Genomic DNA, 16,876 nt, shown 5'->3' on the forward strand with positions numbered 1-16,876 from the left:
AGGAGGCATTTCGGCAGCTGGAGAGCCATGTGGCGCTGCTCCCTGCTCCTGCTGTCCTCCTTGCAGGGACTACCGGAGTGGAACTGCTCCTCACCAAAGTACCATCAGTTCCTGTCGGCCAGCGGCAGTGTAGATGTGAAATCCCATTGGGAAGCCTGAGTACAGCCATCCCGCAGAGCTCCTGCCTCGGTGATGCCCATGCGGAAGTGGGCACAGAGTAAGGCGCTGCCTCCCCGAGTTATGGACAAGCCGCTTTGGTTCTGGAGCGGCACCGTGTAGGTGAGGGACGAGGTGGTGAGAGGAGGCGTGAGGAAAGATGGTTGTGCGATGCTCCGGGCTCCTCTGCCATGCTGAGCCAAGAGGGTCCCTCTGTCAGCTGCTGCTCTGTCCCCTCTCTGCCCCCCGGCAGCCCTGACCCAGGCTCCCTCTGCCTCGGACTGCCGGGAGGAGCAGCAAGGCAGCTCCAGACTGCTCTGCTCCCCCGAGGGAGATCCTGCTGTCTCCTAGCCGGGTGTTTTGGGAAGTGGTGGTGTGCTCAGTCAGGAAACACGAAGAAGTTGAAGGGAAAGCCTGAGAGGGACAGGAGGGAGTTTTGGCACAGTGGGAAAGCACAAAATCGATGCTTTTGCCTGCTGTCGTCAGGAATCTTCCTCTACAATCTGCTGTGCCGTCTGTTGGCAGTGGAACAGCTGGGGCGGCTTCGTTCCCTTTTGCTTCTTGAACTGCATCTGGCCACCAAGACCTATTTCTGTCCTTTGCATCGCTACGAGGGAAGTTGTCTGGGGGTAGTACAGTGAAGAGCTCCAGGCCCTTGACTTAATGGTTACCTTGTACAGAGGATGTTTAAAAATTGGTCCTTTCAAGTATAACAAGATGAGGAGCAGCTGCTGCACTGGCTGTGTCCTGTCTGAGCGTGCGAGTGCTGCGAACGGGGCCAGGGGCTCGTGCTGAGCGATTTCTTGTGTTGCTGAGCTGTCCCAGTGCTCGGGGCGATGCTGGGCACTGGCTGTCGGGCGCTTGGGCAGGAATCGAGCGGCAGCCCAGCACCCTCCACCACAGAGCTGCTCCTGATGAAGCTGCCTGCTGCCTTTGATGCGCCAGTGCGGGCAGCTGGAAGCATTTTCCAGAACGGTTTATCTGAAGACTCTCCGGCAGGCTGGTGGCCCTGCTGCGGAGCCCGGAGACGTGCTGAGCTGGGGGCAGGCATGTCCCCGGCTGCTTCTGTCCGGGATGGTCTCTGCTGCCTTGGGCGCAGGCAGCGCTGCCGCAGCGTGCGGGCTGTGCATGCTGCCTGGCTTTGCAGCGCCCGGACCGAAGGGTACGGGAGATGCCGGGAGACACAGAGCAGATCCTCCCCGTGCTCCTTGGCAGCGTGCGCTGCAGGTGAAATCCGTGCAGGGAGGCTGTACCTGATCAGGACAGAAGTGCCGTGGGGCTGGGTATTTTAAAGCCCTACCCTCGCTCACCGTATCACTTGCAAACTCAGCCTGGGCCCATTCCCTCCTCCCACCCTGCAGCTCCTGCCTTCCAGCGCGTTTCTGGGGCCAGCTGGGGTAAGCAGGACCCAGCCCCTCAGTGTTTTGCTTGACCCTGGACTAGTTACACCAGCAGGCAGAGCCCGTTCTGTTTTCAGCACAACTGTTTATTGATAATCTTTGCTTATCCACTGTATGAATGTTACCAAACTGTAAGACAGTTACCAAGCCAGCCTGCTTCCTCAGGGTCTGGTTCCAGGTAGTCAATGTGTGTAGAAATCATGCACTTCAGATATTCTGTAACAAGACAGGTGTAAAAAATATCTCGGATGTATTTGAAATCTCTGCCTTATCTTGCAATCTAATCACTGAAAAAATCTGTAAAGAAATCATAGGGGAACAGGGCTGCGTTCCCTCCCGGGCAGGGTGCAGAGGCGAGCGGTCCCCAACGCTGTGCCGAGGCCACTTCCCCACCAGATGCGCAAGGACAGCGGTGAGCACCCACAACATGCTGTGCTTCACGGGCAGCACGTTATAAACCGTATGGTAGCTCTGAACCCCGAAACCCCCGACCCAACCCTGGATGCTGGGCGACTTCAGGAAAAGCGTGTTGGTTGCTGGGCAGGCAGGACTCCGGGGGGGGTGGAGGGCTCGTCCCTTGGGCTGCAGAATTAAACACCCCTTGCCTTTGGAAACCTTTCCTTTGCTGTCAGCTACGTGTGAGCTGCCGCTCTGTGCACTTGCTCTGGTTCCAGGACAGGAGAAGATGGAGCAGCAGAAGGAAGCCTGACCTCCTTTCTTCCCTGGCCTTTGTCTGTGGACAAACAAAAGCCCTGCTCTGCATTCCCGAGCGTCCCTGCCCCTGCAGGGGCTTCCCGGCTTGAGCTGTGAAAACCGAAGGCTGCAGATACACAGCAAGGAGGGGATTGAGGCAATCGGTAACGCCCTTGGTCAGATTAAAGAGTGGGGCTCGCTGTGTGCTGTCTCCTCGGACAGGGTGTACGGTGGGGCTTGCTGGGGCTGGGGGCACCCGGCGTCGTGCTCTTCTCCCTGCCCGCGTGGCAAAAAGGTTTCTCAAGGCAGGAGGGCCGGGAGCCACGGGCCGGGGCCCTGTGGGCATGCGAGGGAGGAAGCAGGAACCCCCGGGCTTGTGGTGCAAGAGCTCTCTGTGGGCAGAGCGCTGCCCTGCCTGCCCCAGCCTGAGCACCCCCTGTCTGGGGGTGCGCTGGGCTCTCTGCAGCCCCCGGCATCCGTCCGTCTGTCCGTCCATCCAGGGACTGCAACCGGGACAGGGGCTGAGCGCAGCGCTGGGCTGTTTGGCTGGTTTGCTGGTTTGGAGTGTGTGTGTTGTTCTTTTGATGACCACGAGAAGTTCTACATTATCACATTCAAACAAACACCCTTGCTTTTGTTACTCTACTTCTGAACACCGCAAAACACAGTAGCAACATAACACGTACGAGAGTGGTGCTGCAGCGAACCACGGAGGGAAGGCGATGCGCTGTCATGTTGGAAAATAATCCCTGAAGCCAACGATGGAAGGAAAGAGATGGGCATTGATACACGTCGCAGTTTCCATTTACAAGAGCCCCCGGGAGGGAGCGCCCCGAGGCTGTGTGCTGGGAGGAAGCTTCCAGCGTGGCAGGCGTCCGCGTGCGGCGCTGGACCCGTGGCAGAGCCGAGCCGGCACGGCCGCCCGCACGCCGGCTGCCCTCGAACCCCTGACACCGGGCAGCGCCGTCATCGTCCCGGGGCAAAGATAAAGTCGAGGGCTTGGCGCTCCGCGGCAGCGACATTGGGGTGCCACAGATCCACCATGAAGACCACACGGGGACCCTCCTCTGGGGGACCTGGGTGGATGGAAGCACCGGGTGAGGCTGCGCTCCCGCCCTGCTCACGGGGGAGAGGCCAGCGCTCGCCCTGGCGCACGGGTGACGGGCTCCAGCCCGGGAGGCCACTGCCTGCACCCCGGGCACAGCGTGCACCCGGCCGCAGCGCCAGCCTGAAGCTGCACCGGGCAGCGGGGAGGTGCCTCCCCAGTGCAACCCCAGTAAACCCCTGAACTGCTGCTCACTGGGAGCCCAGTGCCTCCAGCAGCTGGTGCGGGGCAGGGTCCTCCCTGACGGGGTTCCTGGGCTGCTTTGGGCACTCAGACCAAAGGTTTGCCGTCACAGGGCAGCAGGCGCGATGCTGAGCTCGCCCTCCTTGCAGCTGCATCTCAGAGCCACGCAGGGAGCGGCTGCTGCGCTGCTCCAGCCTTCCCGGCCCCACGGCTCTGCGCTGAGCTGCGCTTCCCAATCCCACAGTAGGGTTGATGTGGGAGCAACAGCTTTTGTTCTCCCACTCTCTTCACACGCTCCCCTGCGTAAAGCAGCTCTGCTCGATGCTTTTATGCCATCAGCAACTAATGCCGGTTAATCCGGGAGAGCTGAAGCAGAACAGCCTCCATCAGTGATGGAGAGAGGCAACAAAACAGGCCGGCGTGAAGCTTTTCTCTCTGCATGGGAGACAAAGACGCTGCTGGCACGTCAGCACTGAGCTGCTGCCTTGCAATGGGCAGCAGTGCTGCTGCGAGCAAGGGCGAGAGGCTGCCGAGGCTGTCGGCATGGGAGCCTGCAAAGCCCTGGGGGACGAGGGAAGCCTTTCGTGCTGGCTGCCACGGCAGGGAGAGGCTCACCGGGCTCGTGCCGGGCTGGCAGTGCTGTGGCAGGGCTGCAGGTGAGGAGGGGAGCGAGCCCTGGGGCAGGGTGAGGAGGGGGCTGCAGGGGCTCCACTGGGCAAGGGGCACTGGGACGCTCCACCACCCTGAAGCAGCAGGGAGAACTCGTGATGGGCGAGCCCCACAGTGCCGGGAACGGGGCTCCTGCCCTCTCCGGTGCAAGCCAAGGGGAGCAGCGTGTTGCCCCCGTGGGAGTCAGGTCCCTGCAGCCCTGCAGACGTCTTGGCAGGAGAAGGGACTGGGCACAGTCGCCCTGCCTGCCCACTCCTCCCCAGCCCCCCGGCGCTGGTGCCAGCGTGAGGTGAGGCTGCGAGGCCCCGCAGCCGCGCGTTGGGCTTACCTTCGTGAAACGCCGTGTGCAGGAAGGAGTCGTCGAAGAGCAGGCAGCGGCCCTCAGCCCAGCACTGAGGCTCGCCCCCCACCACCAGCTCGCAGTTGCTGGGTGTCTTCAGACCTTCAGGCACAAAGAGAGAGGACGGGGAGGGTCAGGCGGTGCTGCGCTCCCTAGGACAAGGGAGCAGCCCTGAAATGCGAACGGCGAGCTCCACGCGAGCTCCACGCTGCTGCCAAGGGGTTGCTTCCCTCCAGAGAGCAGCAGCAGCAGCGCACGCTGCACTGAACTCAGTTCATGGCAAAATCCAGGGTTCAAGCCAGGCACAAAGCTGGCACTGCATTTGCAAGCTGAACTCCGAGCCCGATGCAGCTCAGCCCCTGCCTGCTCCCCTGCCCGCTCCCTTCTGCCCCTCTCGTCCCCAGCTGCAGCAGGGCACCCCTCTGCAGTCGCTCACTGTACCCCAATGAGCTCAGCATCGTGGGCACGCTCACGCAGCCATCAAATCCCTGGAGCCCACAAACACAGGGTGGACGTAGGAAGCCGGTTTCCTGGTGCATTTTCTAGCTTCAGGACCAAAGGCAGAGCCTGCCCTCTGCAAGCCTGGCGTAGGAGGAAATGCCGCACTGGGACTTGAGAAATGGGCTCAATTCCTGGCTCTGCCACAAGCTCCCCATTTGACTTTGCATCCCTCAGCATCTGCCTTGTCACTCGGTCCCCCACCAGGCAGCTGCAAGGACAGAAATTCAGGGGAGGGTCGCAAAACCCTCGTAGGGAAGAGGCTCTGTGAAGGCCACATGAAGGACAAGCCTAGAAATAAAATGGGTCTTTTCCTAAAATACTAGTGCAAGTCAGGCCAGCTGGCCGAGGGTTGATCCCATCACCCCCCGCATCAGGAATGTCACCCCCCGCGTGGTGCAGAGCCAACCTGCCCCGGCGACGCAGCCGTGGTGGAGAAAGGGGTCAGCGCTCACGTGGCTTGCAAACGGTAACGATGCAGCAAACGAGCAGGAAGGGATTGAACAGCGATGCCAAAACCAAGCGAGCGCAGCAGGGACTCCCAGCTGCCCAGGAGAGCTGGAACGCAAAAAGCCGCTCTGCTTTTCTAACGGGTGTTTCAAAGCCTACAAAACCCAAAGCCATTTCCCTGCACAACAGCCTCAGCTGGAGATGCTCCAGCTGGAAAGGGGGAGCTGGGCAGCAGGGGGAGGTGACAGCCAGCACCCTGCACCCTTTCCATCGCACCCACCCCGGGGGATGCTGCCCTGTCCCTTGGAGGGACAGAGCTGGTGCCTGCGCTTGGCCCTGTGCGTTCAGCAGAGCAGTGGGGGGGTTGGGGTAAATCCTAGAGAGCAACTCAGCTACGCAGACGGCTGTTCTGGCTTTGCGGAGCAAGCTGGCCTGAAAGGACTGGTTGTCTCTTAAATGCATCTGTGGCCTGGGCACAGCGAGAGCCGAGTCCCCAGCACTGAGGTGGGGATGTCGGTGAGCGCACGAGCAGCCGGTCGGCGTGCCCAGGACGCGGTGCTGTGTCCTGGCTGGAGGGCAAGCAGCCGCAGAGCAGATGGAGCTGGAAAACCCGGGAAGACAAGGGAACGGCCCGCATTGCTCACATCCCCAGGGTGGGTGTGCTCCAGCGAGAGCCTCAGCTCCACACTGCCGGGGCAGGGTGCGTTTGCACCGGTCTGGACCTCACCTCACTGCCCCCCTCCCAGGAACCGCTCCCAGGCCCTTGCAAGGGGAGCACATCTCCCCTGCACCCCAGAGAGGGAAGAGCTGAGCGGCGGGCTGTCTCCTGGCTCCAGCAGCTCCCCAGGTCCGGCAAGTCTCGGATCAGCTCCTCGGACTGATTCCCGTTCGAAATAAATGGCCAGTCACCGCCTGAGTGTGTTTACCCAAGAGGAGTTGGCTGAACAAGCGCGTTCGGTGTTTGCCAGCAGGGCCCGTGTGGTGCCTCCCCCGGCGCGATCTGCGCCGCTTCCAGTGCGGCAGAGTCCCGACCATCTGTGCCGCGTGGGCTCTCCCCATCCCGGGCACCCACGGCGGGGGGGGCACCGCGCCGCCAGCCCAGGGCTCGCCCCACCGGAGGGGATACCCCGGGCCCCCCCACCCCTGGTTTGCAGCAAAGCAGCATCTTTGCTCACATCTGCCTGTGTCACGCACAGAGCGCCCGAAATCCCAGGAGAGGGGGAGCTGCCGGGGGGGGGCGGTGCTGGGAGACAGCTCGGTCCCTGGAGCAGCACCCAAGGCTGCCCCGCATCCCGCGATGGGAGGTGGGGGTGCCTGCAGAGCTGGGGTTGTTCAGAGACCGCTGCACAAAATCAGCCCTGCATCTCGCACCGGTGAGAGCTCACGCCTCCAGGTCGGCAGGAGGAGGAGGAGGAGGAGGAGGTGAAATGCTCCGGCTGCCTGCGCTGGGCACCCTGGAGGGGCCGGGCAACCCGGGGCACTGAGCCCTGGCCTGTCCTGGGGAGCTGCTGCCACCAAAGCCCCAAAACCTCCTCCACACCAAAGTGGAGCAGCCACCTGAGCCGGCCCCAGGGCTGCAATTCGTGGCTGAATTGGAGAGTATGGGGGGCAAGAGGTCTTTTCTGGGCTCCCGGTGCGGCTGCTGCCCCCCACCCCTGCCGTGGTGGGGATGCCCAGCCAGGATGAACCACCCCCCGCCCCAGGCGCTTACCTAGATGGCAGCGGATGCGGATGTTGGTGGGTCCGTAGTGCTCGGCGATGACGGTGCCCGGGCTCAGCACGGAGATGCACGCGTTCCCAAAGACATTGTTGCCAATGCAGGTGCGAAGGCTCCCGAGCAAGCGGTACGTCCGTGGGCATCTCCTGCAGTTCCTGGGCACGCACATGCCCTGGTTCACCAGGTAGAAGGTGAACCACTCCCCGCTCGGCGTGCTGTTCATTTTCCATCCTTGCGGGAGGCTGCAGTTTGAGAAAGCTTTGTAGAGGGTCTCAAACTCGCACAGGATGGTCTGGAAGTTGCGCTCCAGCAACTCCACGTCGTGCTTTTGAGCGTCCCGGGAGAAATAGGGCATGGTCGGCAAGTCCGGCAAGAAGAAGACTTCTGGCTTCTGGATGGACGGCCGGCTGTTGAGGTAGCGGCCCTGCTCGCGGATGCCCTTGTGGATCCTGCCCATGCCGGACCAGGAGTAGCGCTTGGCGTACTCCTGCAGGTTGTGGTAGAGTTTCTGGTTGAGCCCGTCGTGATGCGTGCAGCGCACGCACTCGGGCGAGTGGCAGTAGACGTACCCGTTCTGCACGCCGTTGGCCTCGGCGCTCTGCATCAGGGCGTTGACTGTGGCGTAGGCGCGGGGCTGCTCCCGCCCCACGTGGTAGCAGTACCACACGAAGAGGACCAGGAGGCAGGCGACGGCAGCGAGGGCGGTGGCGTCGCAGTCCCGGAAAGACTGGATGCCAGTGGCGATGAAATCCCGGAGTCCGTCCAGGGACCAGCTCCAGTCCATCAGCCACTCCAAAGACATGGTGGTGCAGCGGGTGGTGGGTGCGCGCAGGGGGGCCCGGCGGTCAGTCCTCGTGGTCCTCAGAGGCACCCACACCATGCAGCTGGGCCGGGGCGCGGGGGGAAGGGGCTGCCATGGGGAAGCGGAGCTGCGGCTCTCCCCCGCACGCCCGGGGGCTCTGCATCGGCGGCGGCAGCCGGCAGCTCCCGGGGAGGCGGGTGGTCGGGCTGCCCAGGGGTCCCAGCGCCGTGGGTCAGCAGTGACGTCCCCAGAGGGTCCCCGCCGGTGCTCCCAGGCCGATCATCCTGAAAGGTGGCACTGGAGGGAGACTCTGGGGAAAGAAATGCAGAGGCGTTAGGGAGGCAGTTTCCCCTTGGGGTCCCTGCGGGGGCTCAGCGCACAGGGTGCAGCCGGGGCTGTGCGGGGCACTGGCTCCTCGCAGGGGGAAGATGGACGAGGAGCCCTCCTCTCTGCCCAGGAGCCCAACATCGTCCCATGCTGGGAAAAGTCCTCACCCCTCCCAACAGCATCTTCTACAAGTATCCAAAGGGAAGTTAATGGGGAACCCATGACCCTCGGCTTCCACTCGGCTCCCGCTGGACAGTCTCCCCTCCTGCTCTTCCCCCCATTTCTCTCCTCTTTGCTGCCTTATCATGTCTGAAATCTGGCTGATAAGGCAGCTGGGGCAAAGCTAGGAATAGTCACTTAACAGCCCTATCTCGCAGCACACCAGTTTATCCCCTCTCTCCCTCCAGAGACTGAGCCGACAGCCCCCAGCCCCCCCCCGAGACACGGGGCCAGCGCTCAGCCAGCCTGGCGAGGGCACGGCGGTGACGGTGGCAGGTCAAGGTTGGTTTGTTTGATTTCACCAACTAGAGGTGACCAGCTCACAGGTCAGAGGAGCCCAACGGCTGCCAGCACCGCCGCAACGCCCCGCACACCCAGCCCGAAAAGCAGAGCCTGTCCTCCCTCCCCGGGCAGGGGACAAGTCCACACCACAACCAGCCGCCGCTGCCTGTCCCTTCTTCTATGGTCTCTGGGCAGCTCTCTCCTGCCTCACTGTCACAGATCTTGGAAAGCAGCTCAGGGAAAAGAGGAGACACTCCGACTCCTCATAAGCACGAGCGATGTTTGCTCACCGCAGACTGCATCCCTGGGCACCTCCGAGCAGCAGGGCCAGAGGGGCAGGCAGGGCAACGGGTGAGAAATGGAGGAGAAACACAAAGCAGGTTGGGAAGCACACCGAGAACTACCCCGGCCTACGGCACGCTGCCAGCACCGAAGGAGAGCCTTGTAATTACTGCTGGGCAGCATTTAAAGCAGCTGAACAGGAGCGTCTGCGGGTCAGCTCTCCACACCAAGCAGATGCTCAGGCTGGGCACGGGTGGAGGGTCACAGCCCGCCCCAGAGCACCGACCGCAGAGTGAAGGACACAGGCTCTCACCCCGCTCACCGGTGCTAGTGCTGCGCCCACGCTGCACCTCCCGGACGGTCAATGCCTGCGCAGCCCCGGGCAGGGCGGGGGGTGCGGGCTGGCAGGGGCTGCGGGCAAACGGCCCTCCATCTGGGAGGAGCGCAACAAGAACGGTACAGGTAAGGGAGAGGGAGGAAGATGCCGTGGGAGCTCATCTGTAAGAGCACTGACTTGCAGGAGTAGGATGGGTTTATTAGCCAGGGAAGCCATCCGAACCCTTCCCGGCCCTCCCTGCCAAGGTCCTGCAGCCCGTCAATGAACGCGTATTGATTGCGATGGCGATGTGCTTCAGCCGGCGGAGCTTTGGCTGGGACCTGACCCTGCAGCTGTGGACCTTGCGCAGGGCTGGGGACGCAGGCTTCAGGCAGTTTTACACCCCAGGGAGGGACGTCCGCACAGCCAACCTCCCTCCATCCTACTTCCTTGTAGCACGTTGCCTGCGTGCCCCGGCCTGGGATCTGCAATCCACACGGCACGTCACACCCTCCTGGGAATTTTAAGATAACTTTCCTCTATCCCCACCGCTGCCATCCCTCCAGACACGCCGACTTCTCCAGCCCAGGCCTCAGCTCCCAGGGCGCCGTCATGGATCTGGTCCCAGGGGTGTTCCCTGAGGCCGGCACAACATCCCCACGCTCCTGGGCAGCGCCGGAGCGTGCCCAGGGAGGCAGGCCGAGCCCTGGCATCATCTGTATTCAGGGAGGCTCTCGCCCTGACAGGCGAGCAGGGAGCTGCCTCAGCGCAGCAGCCAGGCTCAGGCCGACTGACAAAGTGAGCGCACAGGGACTGCGGAGCTGGGGGGTCCGACAGCCTCGGGGTCCCCAAGCCGGGGTCGTTCGCACCCCTGCAAGGGCGGCACAGCGTGAGCACGGCCCCTGAGGCTGCTGTCGAGACCTCAAAGGGGAAATTCAGAGGGAAAGCATCAGAGCAGCCAGAGATCAAAGCCCACGTGCAGCCTGCCCGCCCCAGAGCCGCCCGCCAGGGAGCCTTCGGGCTGCTGAGCCCTGGGCCGCACGGGCTGCTCGGGGCAGAGCCTCCCGCGGGGATCCAGCCCGGCAGCTGCCTCCTGCGCTGGCACAGGCAGCCCCGATGCAAACCTGCCCAAAGCCATCTTCTGCGGGCGTTGTGCCGGTGGTGGCAGAGCAGGGCCCCAAACGCCGGCACTGCTCCCGGTGAACGCTGTGTGACCGGGACCTGCTGCCGGGCCGGTCGGTGCCGCCAGCCTTCCAGTCCGGCTGCAGGCAGCACCGCGGCCCTGCGCCAAGACAGGCGGTCGCATAAAGCACCCCTGACCCGAGATCCAAGAAAAGGCTCGTCAGCTAATAATAAACAGCGGAGCCAGTCCAGAAGAGTGGAAATCAATTCCACGTTGCACTGAAGTTGTGCAGGACGTGGAGGCGAGCACCGTGCCAGGCAGCAGCGGCGTTACATAATGAAGGCAGAGAGGCTTCGATGCAGCAGAAAGTTGCATCTTGGCGGCTCCTCGGAGGCTCCGGCATCTCCCAGAGGAGGTGGGTTTCGCTCAGCCCGGCCGGGATCCCCAGGCCGTGGGCCCCGCAGCGACGAGGACGCGTGGCGGGGCTGTCCTCGGCCCGGCACCGACGGCGTTGCCTTCGGGAGCGGCGTGAGGAGCCTGCTCTGGGTGCTGGAGCGTTGGGGTGATGCTGGGTGCCGGCTGCTACTACGGAGCTGGAGCACGGCCAGGCAGCCGCGGGCGCTCGCTTCGCCCTCTCCTCCAGCGTGCCACCCCGGCCGTGTCACCCGGTGCGACGGCGTCACCCGGCGCGCTGGTCTCACCCGGTGTGACGGTGTCACCCGGCGTGGCGGCGTCAGCCGGTGTCACCGGTGTGGCTGCATCAGCCGGTGTGGCAGCGCTGCTCGCCGTGCTGCTCTCACGTCGCCCGGCGTGGCGATGGCACCTGCCGCCGTGCTGTCACCCGCCGCGGCCGTGTCGCCCACCGACGCCGAGCCCCGCTGCCCCGGCCGGGCGGAGCCGGACTGCGCTCCCCGGGGCACCGCTCCCCGCCCGCGGCCCCGCCGCCCCCGCGGCCCCGCCCTCGCCCCCCCGCCGTGCGGTGCGGTGCGGTGCGGTGCGGTGCGGTGCGGTGCGGTGCGGTGCGACGCGGCGGTACCGACCTGCTGCCCGGGCCGGGCCGTGCGGGGCCGCCACTCCGCTCCGCTCCGCTCCGCTCGCCGCCGCCGCGGACCACAACTCCCAGCAGCCCGGGCAGGAGGGGCCCGCGCCGCCCCCGCCGGGACCGCGCCGGGGCGGCAGCCTGCGGGCCCCGGGCGAGGCACCGCCCGCCCGCCCGCCCTCCGCTGCGGCCCGGCCCCCGCCCCCGCGCCCGCCCCTCGCCGCGGCCTCGGGGCGGCGCGTCGCGCCCCCGCACCGCGCAGCCGGCAGCTGGGCGGGGCTGCGGCACCCGGGGGGAGGAGGGGGGGGGTCCCGGGGACGGAGGCGCTGGGAGGAGGGGGGGGTGGTTCCCGAGGGAGCATCCATCCCGGCCGCGGGCACCCCGGGACGGGGGGAAGGGGGCGACTGGGGCTGCAGCAGCTGGGATGCGGGAGGTGCAGGGGCCGCGGGGGAGGGGTGCAGGAGGACGTGCGGGGGGGATACCGACCCCAAGGATGCGGGCACCGGGGGCTGCCGCACCCAGCGTGCGGAGGGTGCTGGCCCCGGGGCTGCGGGCCCCAGGGGTGGGAGCACGCGGGGATGCAGGCACCCAGGAGACAGGATCCTGGCGCCAGGGACACAGACCATTAGGGATGCAGCACTCGGGATGTGCAGGAGGCTGGCTCCAGGGATGCAGGGAGTACTGCCTGCGGGGTACGGGCACTCGGGGATGCAGCACCCAGCATGCAGGGGTTGCTGGTCCCCCAGGATGCATACGTCTGGTATGCAGGGGACAGGAGCACCCAGGGAGGCAACGGCCAAGATGCAGGCAGCCAGGGGATACCTCAGCAAGGATGTGAGGGTGTGCTGCAGCACCTGGGACGGGGGGAGGCTGTTTCCAGGGGTGCTGGCTGCCAGGATGCAGGAGGTGCTGCCCTGGGGGGATTGGGGGGACCTGAGATGCAGCACCATGGATGTGGGCATTCCCCGGGGCTGACAGAAGCGTGTGAGCTCCCCCCATGCTCACAGCCAGCTCCTGCCCCTCCAGTTAGGAGGGTCCCTCAGCTGGTAAATGACAACCTGCTGGCATCTCCTGTTCCCGTTCCCGCTGCTCTGAGGCGCTTCCTCCCACAGCTGTGGGCAGTGTCAGGGCTGAGGTTCCTGGGCCGTGGCAGCTCCAGCTCCTGAGGGTTCGCTCTGAGAGCCCATAGACAGCGGGTGCAGGAGCTGCAGAGCCCCGGCAGCCCCCGGCCGTGTCTAACAGCAGCAGCTCGGCACTCGGAGCAGACAGACCGTCAGTGCAGCCTCCCCACACACACTTGGTTCCAGCTAGTTCAGCCAGCCCAAGGGGGCTGACAAAACGTTCCCTCTCTGAGCAGACCTTGCAGGCATCCAGGCTTTGGCCCTAAGGGAGAGAGGAGACCCAGCTTTGCAGGTTGGCTGTAGAGGAAGTAAAATTTTTAGCAATTCCGGGTGTCCCTGAACAACTCTTCAGTGCTGGTGGAGAAACAGTTTGTCATGAGCCTTTCTGCTTCCTGCTCGCTTGCTTTTGACTCCCCAACCCATTTCCCATTCATCTCAGCAAATACTGTCAAATCCAGGGACTCGGGAGCCCCAGTGGTCCAGCCCTCCCTCCACCGTTCCCGCTGGAGCCAGATACGCTGCTGGGCTGAGCTGACTGCAGGCAGAGCCCGGGTGCAGGCAGAGCCCTGGCAGCGCTGCCCTGCCCTGTGGCAGAGTGCCACGTGGAGCTGCGTGGGACACGTGTCACCGCTCCCAGCGCGGGGGAAGCCCTGCCGTGTTTTGCAGGTTTTGCCATTCGGTGCCTGCACGCTGCAGGTAGCCAGCCTGCGCATCCTCCCCCCGTCATCGCTCGAGCTGGGTTTTAGAAGTGAAGTGAGGGCTCTGCTCAGCCCCTCAGGCGTGTGCGCTTGCTCCAAAGCAACCTCATCCCCAGGTACCGCAGACCTAAGCTGCACCTTGTTTTCTGTCCCAGCGCATTTTTGTCTCCTGTCTGCTCCTGCTGCTCCCCTGTGCTCCCCCGAGCACATCCGCACTCCAGCCGCCCCCTCAGTTTGCTCCTGCAGGGTCCTGGCAGTGTTGGTTGCAGGGTGAAAGGAGGGTGAGTTTATTCCTTCCTGCCCTTTCCCAGACCCCTCTCAGCCTCAGCCAGCACATCGTGCCTGCTCTTGGCAGACAGCGCATCCTTCTGTCGGCAGTCCCAGTCTGCTGGCTCTCGGTGCTGGGCTCTGGACTCCCATCCTTTCTCCCCTGGTTGCCTTCTGCTCTCTGCTCCCCGTGGGGCTCCTCCAGGCCCTGCTTTAGCTCTGCAGCTCATCTCTTCTCTGCGGGATGAGCTGCCCCTCTCTTTCCTCTGCCTTTAGAATGTCTCCTGGTGCTCTTCACCCTCCAGTGCCCGAACCCCCTGCTCAACATTGCACCCGCTCCAGCAAGTGGAGGGGGAATTGGCGATCTGAAGGACTGGGGTCTCATCCTGGCTCCCTGGTGTGCATCTCCCCAGTAATACTACGCCCACTGCATGCAGCAGAGGTTTCTCTCAACACGCCCTGCACCACCCCTGCCTGCCCCACGCTAGGGGTGCAGGGACCCGATGCTTCTGCCCTGGGCTCTTCTGAGGGGCTGGCAGGGATGCAGCGAGGGTTAACCCTGCTGCCAGCCTCCTCTCAGGTTTGTGCAGGTCCCTCCTCCACCCCATCAACTCCTGCCTTCGGCCTGGGTGATTCACCCAGCCTGGAGCGCTGGGGGAGATGTCAGCAGGATGGGGCTGGGCTGGCTCAGCTGGGATCCCCTGGCACTGCAGGTGCTACCCCAGCCTGGGGGGAGCACCCCGAGCACCCACCCCACAGCCCTGCCTCTGCAGCCCCCCCCCCCCCGCCGGTGCCTACAGCCATGGGGCGGCTGCAGACAGAGGTGCCACTGCCAGCACCCAGTCACGCAGGAACAGCGAGGGTCTGGCAGGGGACAAGCAGGCAGCCAGAGCAGGCACGGGAACCGTCAGAAGGGCTGGGAGCCGCCCCAGGCGGGAGCCAGCGACACCCTGGCAGGAGCCCTGTCTGCATGGCAGTCTCCTGGCTCGGGTGATTCCTTCTCCCTTCGCTGGAGATGTACTCCTGGGGCAGACATCGCCCAGTGTCCTCCCCTGAGCCGCTGCCAGGACGTGGCTGCAGCCAAAACCGCGTTCCTCTTCTGCCAGGATTTCCCGGAGCATTTAGGCTGGAGCTGGGGCTGTGCTCCGGAGGGGCCCTCCCTGTGCTTCCCAGCCGGAGGAGACCCCCACCACGCAGGGTCCTGTTCCCTGAGTCCTCGCCAGACCAGCTTGTGCCCAGGCAATGTGCAGGATCCTCTGCGCATGGCTTTGTCTCGGCCCTGTCCCTCCCTCAGCATTTCTGCCTCTGGGCGCTGCCGCTGGCTGCCACCCCCTCTGCCAGCCCAGCCCTGAGCCCCCCCACCAGCCCCGCTCTTTGCTCTTTAATCACGTTCCACCCTGCTGCTGTTTCCCACTCTGCACTGAGGGGTGCCGGTGCCGGCCCCGGGGCTCTGTCGCTGCTGACACCAGTGACCGTGGGCACCCCACGGCCGGTTCCTGCCTCCCAGCGCTGAGCAAAGCCCTCAGCAGAGCCGGGGGCTGGCCGCTGCCCCAGCCCTCCATCCTCGGCACGGCTCCCCCCAAATCCCTTTTGGCTCCTGCTATGGGATAACCCGGCGATGGATGTGAGTGCAGGAACGCGGCCATCGAACGGCCGTGTCAGACCCTGCTGGGGAGCGCAAGCCCCGCGGGGGGGGGGCAGAGCGTCCCTGGGGTTGAGTGGGGATTCTCTGCCTCGCTGCCCTGCGATGCGGCTGGAAGGGGGGCGAGGGGTCCCCGCTGCTCCATCCCTGAGCTGGGGTGGGTGGGCGTGGGGTCCCTCGGCTACGTGACTGCCAGGGGACCAGCACGCTGCGTCCTCCCGCTTGCGCCCGCCGCAGGGGAGAGGCGGGTAACGGCTGGGGCTGCTGCACCCAGACAAAGCTTAATCCGCGGCACCGAGCGCGAGGCCAGAGATTGGCTCCTGCTTTACGTCACTGAGGAGGAATGGCAGCATCAAGATCTTTTTTTTTTTTTTTCTCTTCATTTTAATTCTCTTGCAATCTCTGTCCAAAAATAACCCTAGCTTCCTCCCCCGGGAATGCTCCGCATCACAGCCTTGGCTCCTTCGCCCCCCTGTGCATTAGCCTGACAACTGCTAAGCCAAGCTATTATCTTATGTCACATCATAACCCTTTTTAAAAGCACGTTCTCAGATGCGGGATTATTTTCCTTTTTCGAGTGGGGAGGCGCAGGGATGCATGAGAGGCCCCGGGTTTCCTCGGCTGGGCGGCAGATGCCCCAGGAGAGGGCATTTCCCCGGGTGCTGGGTGGGCTGTGCATCCCCATCCCTCCCTGCCCGCCATCGCCACTGCCAGGGAAACCTGGCGCGCTGCGGGTGTCGGGAAATGCTGTTTGCCCTGGGACTCCCAGCACCCGCAGCACATGCCCCCTGCCCTGCCCTCGCTCTTGGTGAGGGGGTGACACCAGCTCTGGATCGGGGCCGTCCCGCGGGGTACCCCAGGCAGGATCCTGCCCTGCACGCGCCTTTTTAAACTGCCCGCTCCCCAGGGATGTGCCAGGATCCGGCCGGCTCCCGGAGAGCTGCTGGGGGGGAAACCTCCTGCGTGCGGGGGGGCAGGGGGCAGAGACGAGCCCCCACCGGAGCAGCTCACCCGAGAGGCTCCCAGGGAGCAGCGGGGGGATTTTTCCCACCCAGCCCCGAGGTGTTCCCCGAGCCCAGCCATGCCCGTCGCTGTGCGTTGCAGCTCCGCAGGATGCGGCTGGCGTGGAGCTGTAGGGCGGCAGGCAAAGGCAGCCCCCCCTTCCATGTTGTCCCTGTGTTTTTGGGGAGCTGCCCTGCCCCAGCCGGCACGCGTGCCGTGGGAGCTGTGGGGTGATGGCCATGGGTGAGCAGGGCAGGGGCAGGATGGGGCCCGCGGGGCGTCCTGCAGAGGAGAGACATCCCCAGGGCTGTGCAGGCTCACCCCGTGTCCCGGCAGGGCTCGGCTGGCTCCATCCCGCAGGAGCAGGGGGACACCACGGGGCCGCACCAGGGCAGGATCCGGCCCCTGCAAACGGCGCTCAGAGCTGAGCCAGAGGCATCGGGCCACCGTCCCGCAGCGAGGTGTGCAACATGCTCGGCGCTGACCCTCGCTTGCACCGCTGCAGCCCCTGTGCTGGTGCGGCAGGCCAGACCTGCGGTCCGAGT

General features: G+C 64.7%; 1 protein-coding gene across 3 annotated transcripts; it reads right to left on the reverse strand.

The window, feature by feature from the left end:
- Positions 1-1,626: 1,626 nt before the first annotated feature.
- On the reverse strand, positions 1,627-11,751 carry ASPHD2 (aspartate beta-hydroxylase domain containing 2). 3 transcript variants are annotated; one of them, XM_075769785.1, is made up of 4 exons: positions 11,603-11,751; positions 7,206-8,323; positions 4,535-4,648; positions 1,627-1,772 (listed from the first exon to the last, which is right to left on the reverse strand). In XM_075769785.1, the coding sequence occupies exons 2-4, from the start codon at positions 8,089-8,091 to the stop codon at positions 1,678-1,680; spliced, it is 1,095 nt and encodes a 364-aa protein (XP_075625900.1). In that variant the 5' UTR covers positions 8,092-8,323; positions 11,603-11,751; the 3' UTR covers positions 1,627-1,677. The 3 variants fall into 3 exon arrangements, with proteins under 3 accessions (XP_075625900.1, XP_075625897.1, XP_075625899.1); XM_075769782.1 differs by having other exon boundaries at positions 1,627-3,325; XM_075769784.1 differs by lacking the exon at positions 11,603-11,751 and adding an exon at positions 11,264-11,392 and having other exon boundaries at positions 1,627-3,325.
- Positions 11,752-16,876: the final 5,125 nt, after the last annotated feature.

The sequence above is a fragment of the Balearica regulorum genome, chromosome 17 (genome assembly GCF_011004875.1).
Source record: "Balearica regulorum gibbericeps isolate bBalReg1 chromosome 17, bBalReg1.pri, whole genome shotgun sequence".
Lineage (NCBI taxonomy): Eukaryota > Metazoa > Chordata > Aves > Gruiformes > Gruidae > Balearica > Balearica regulorum.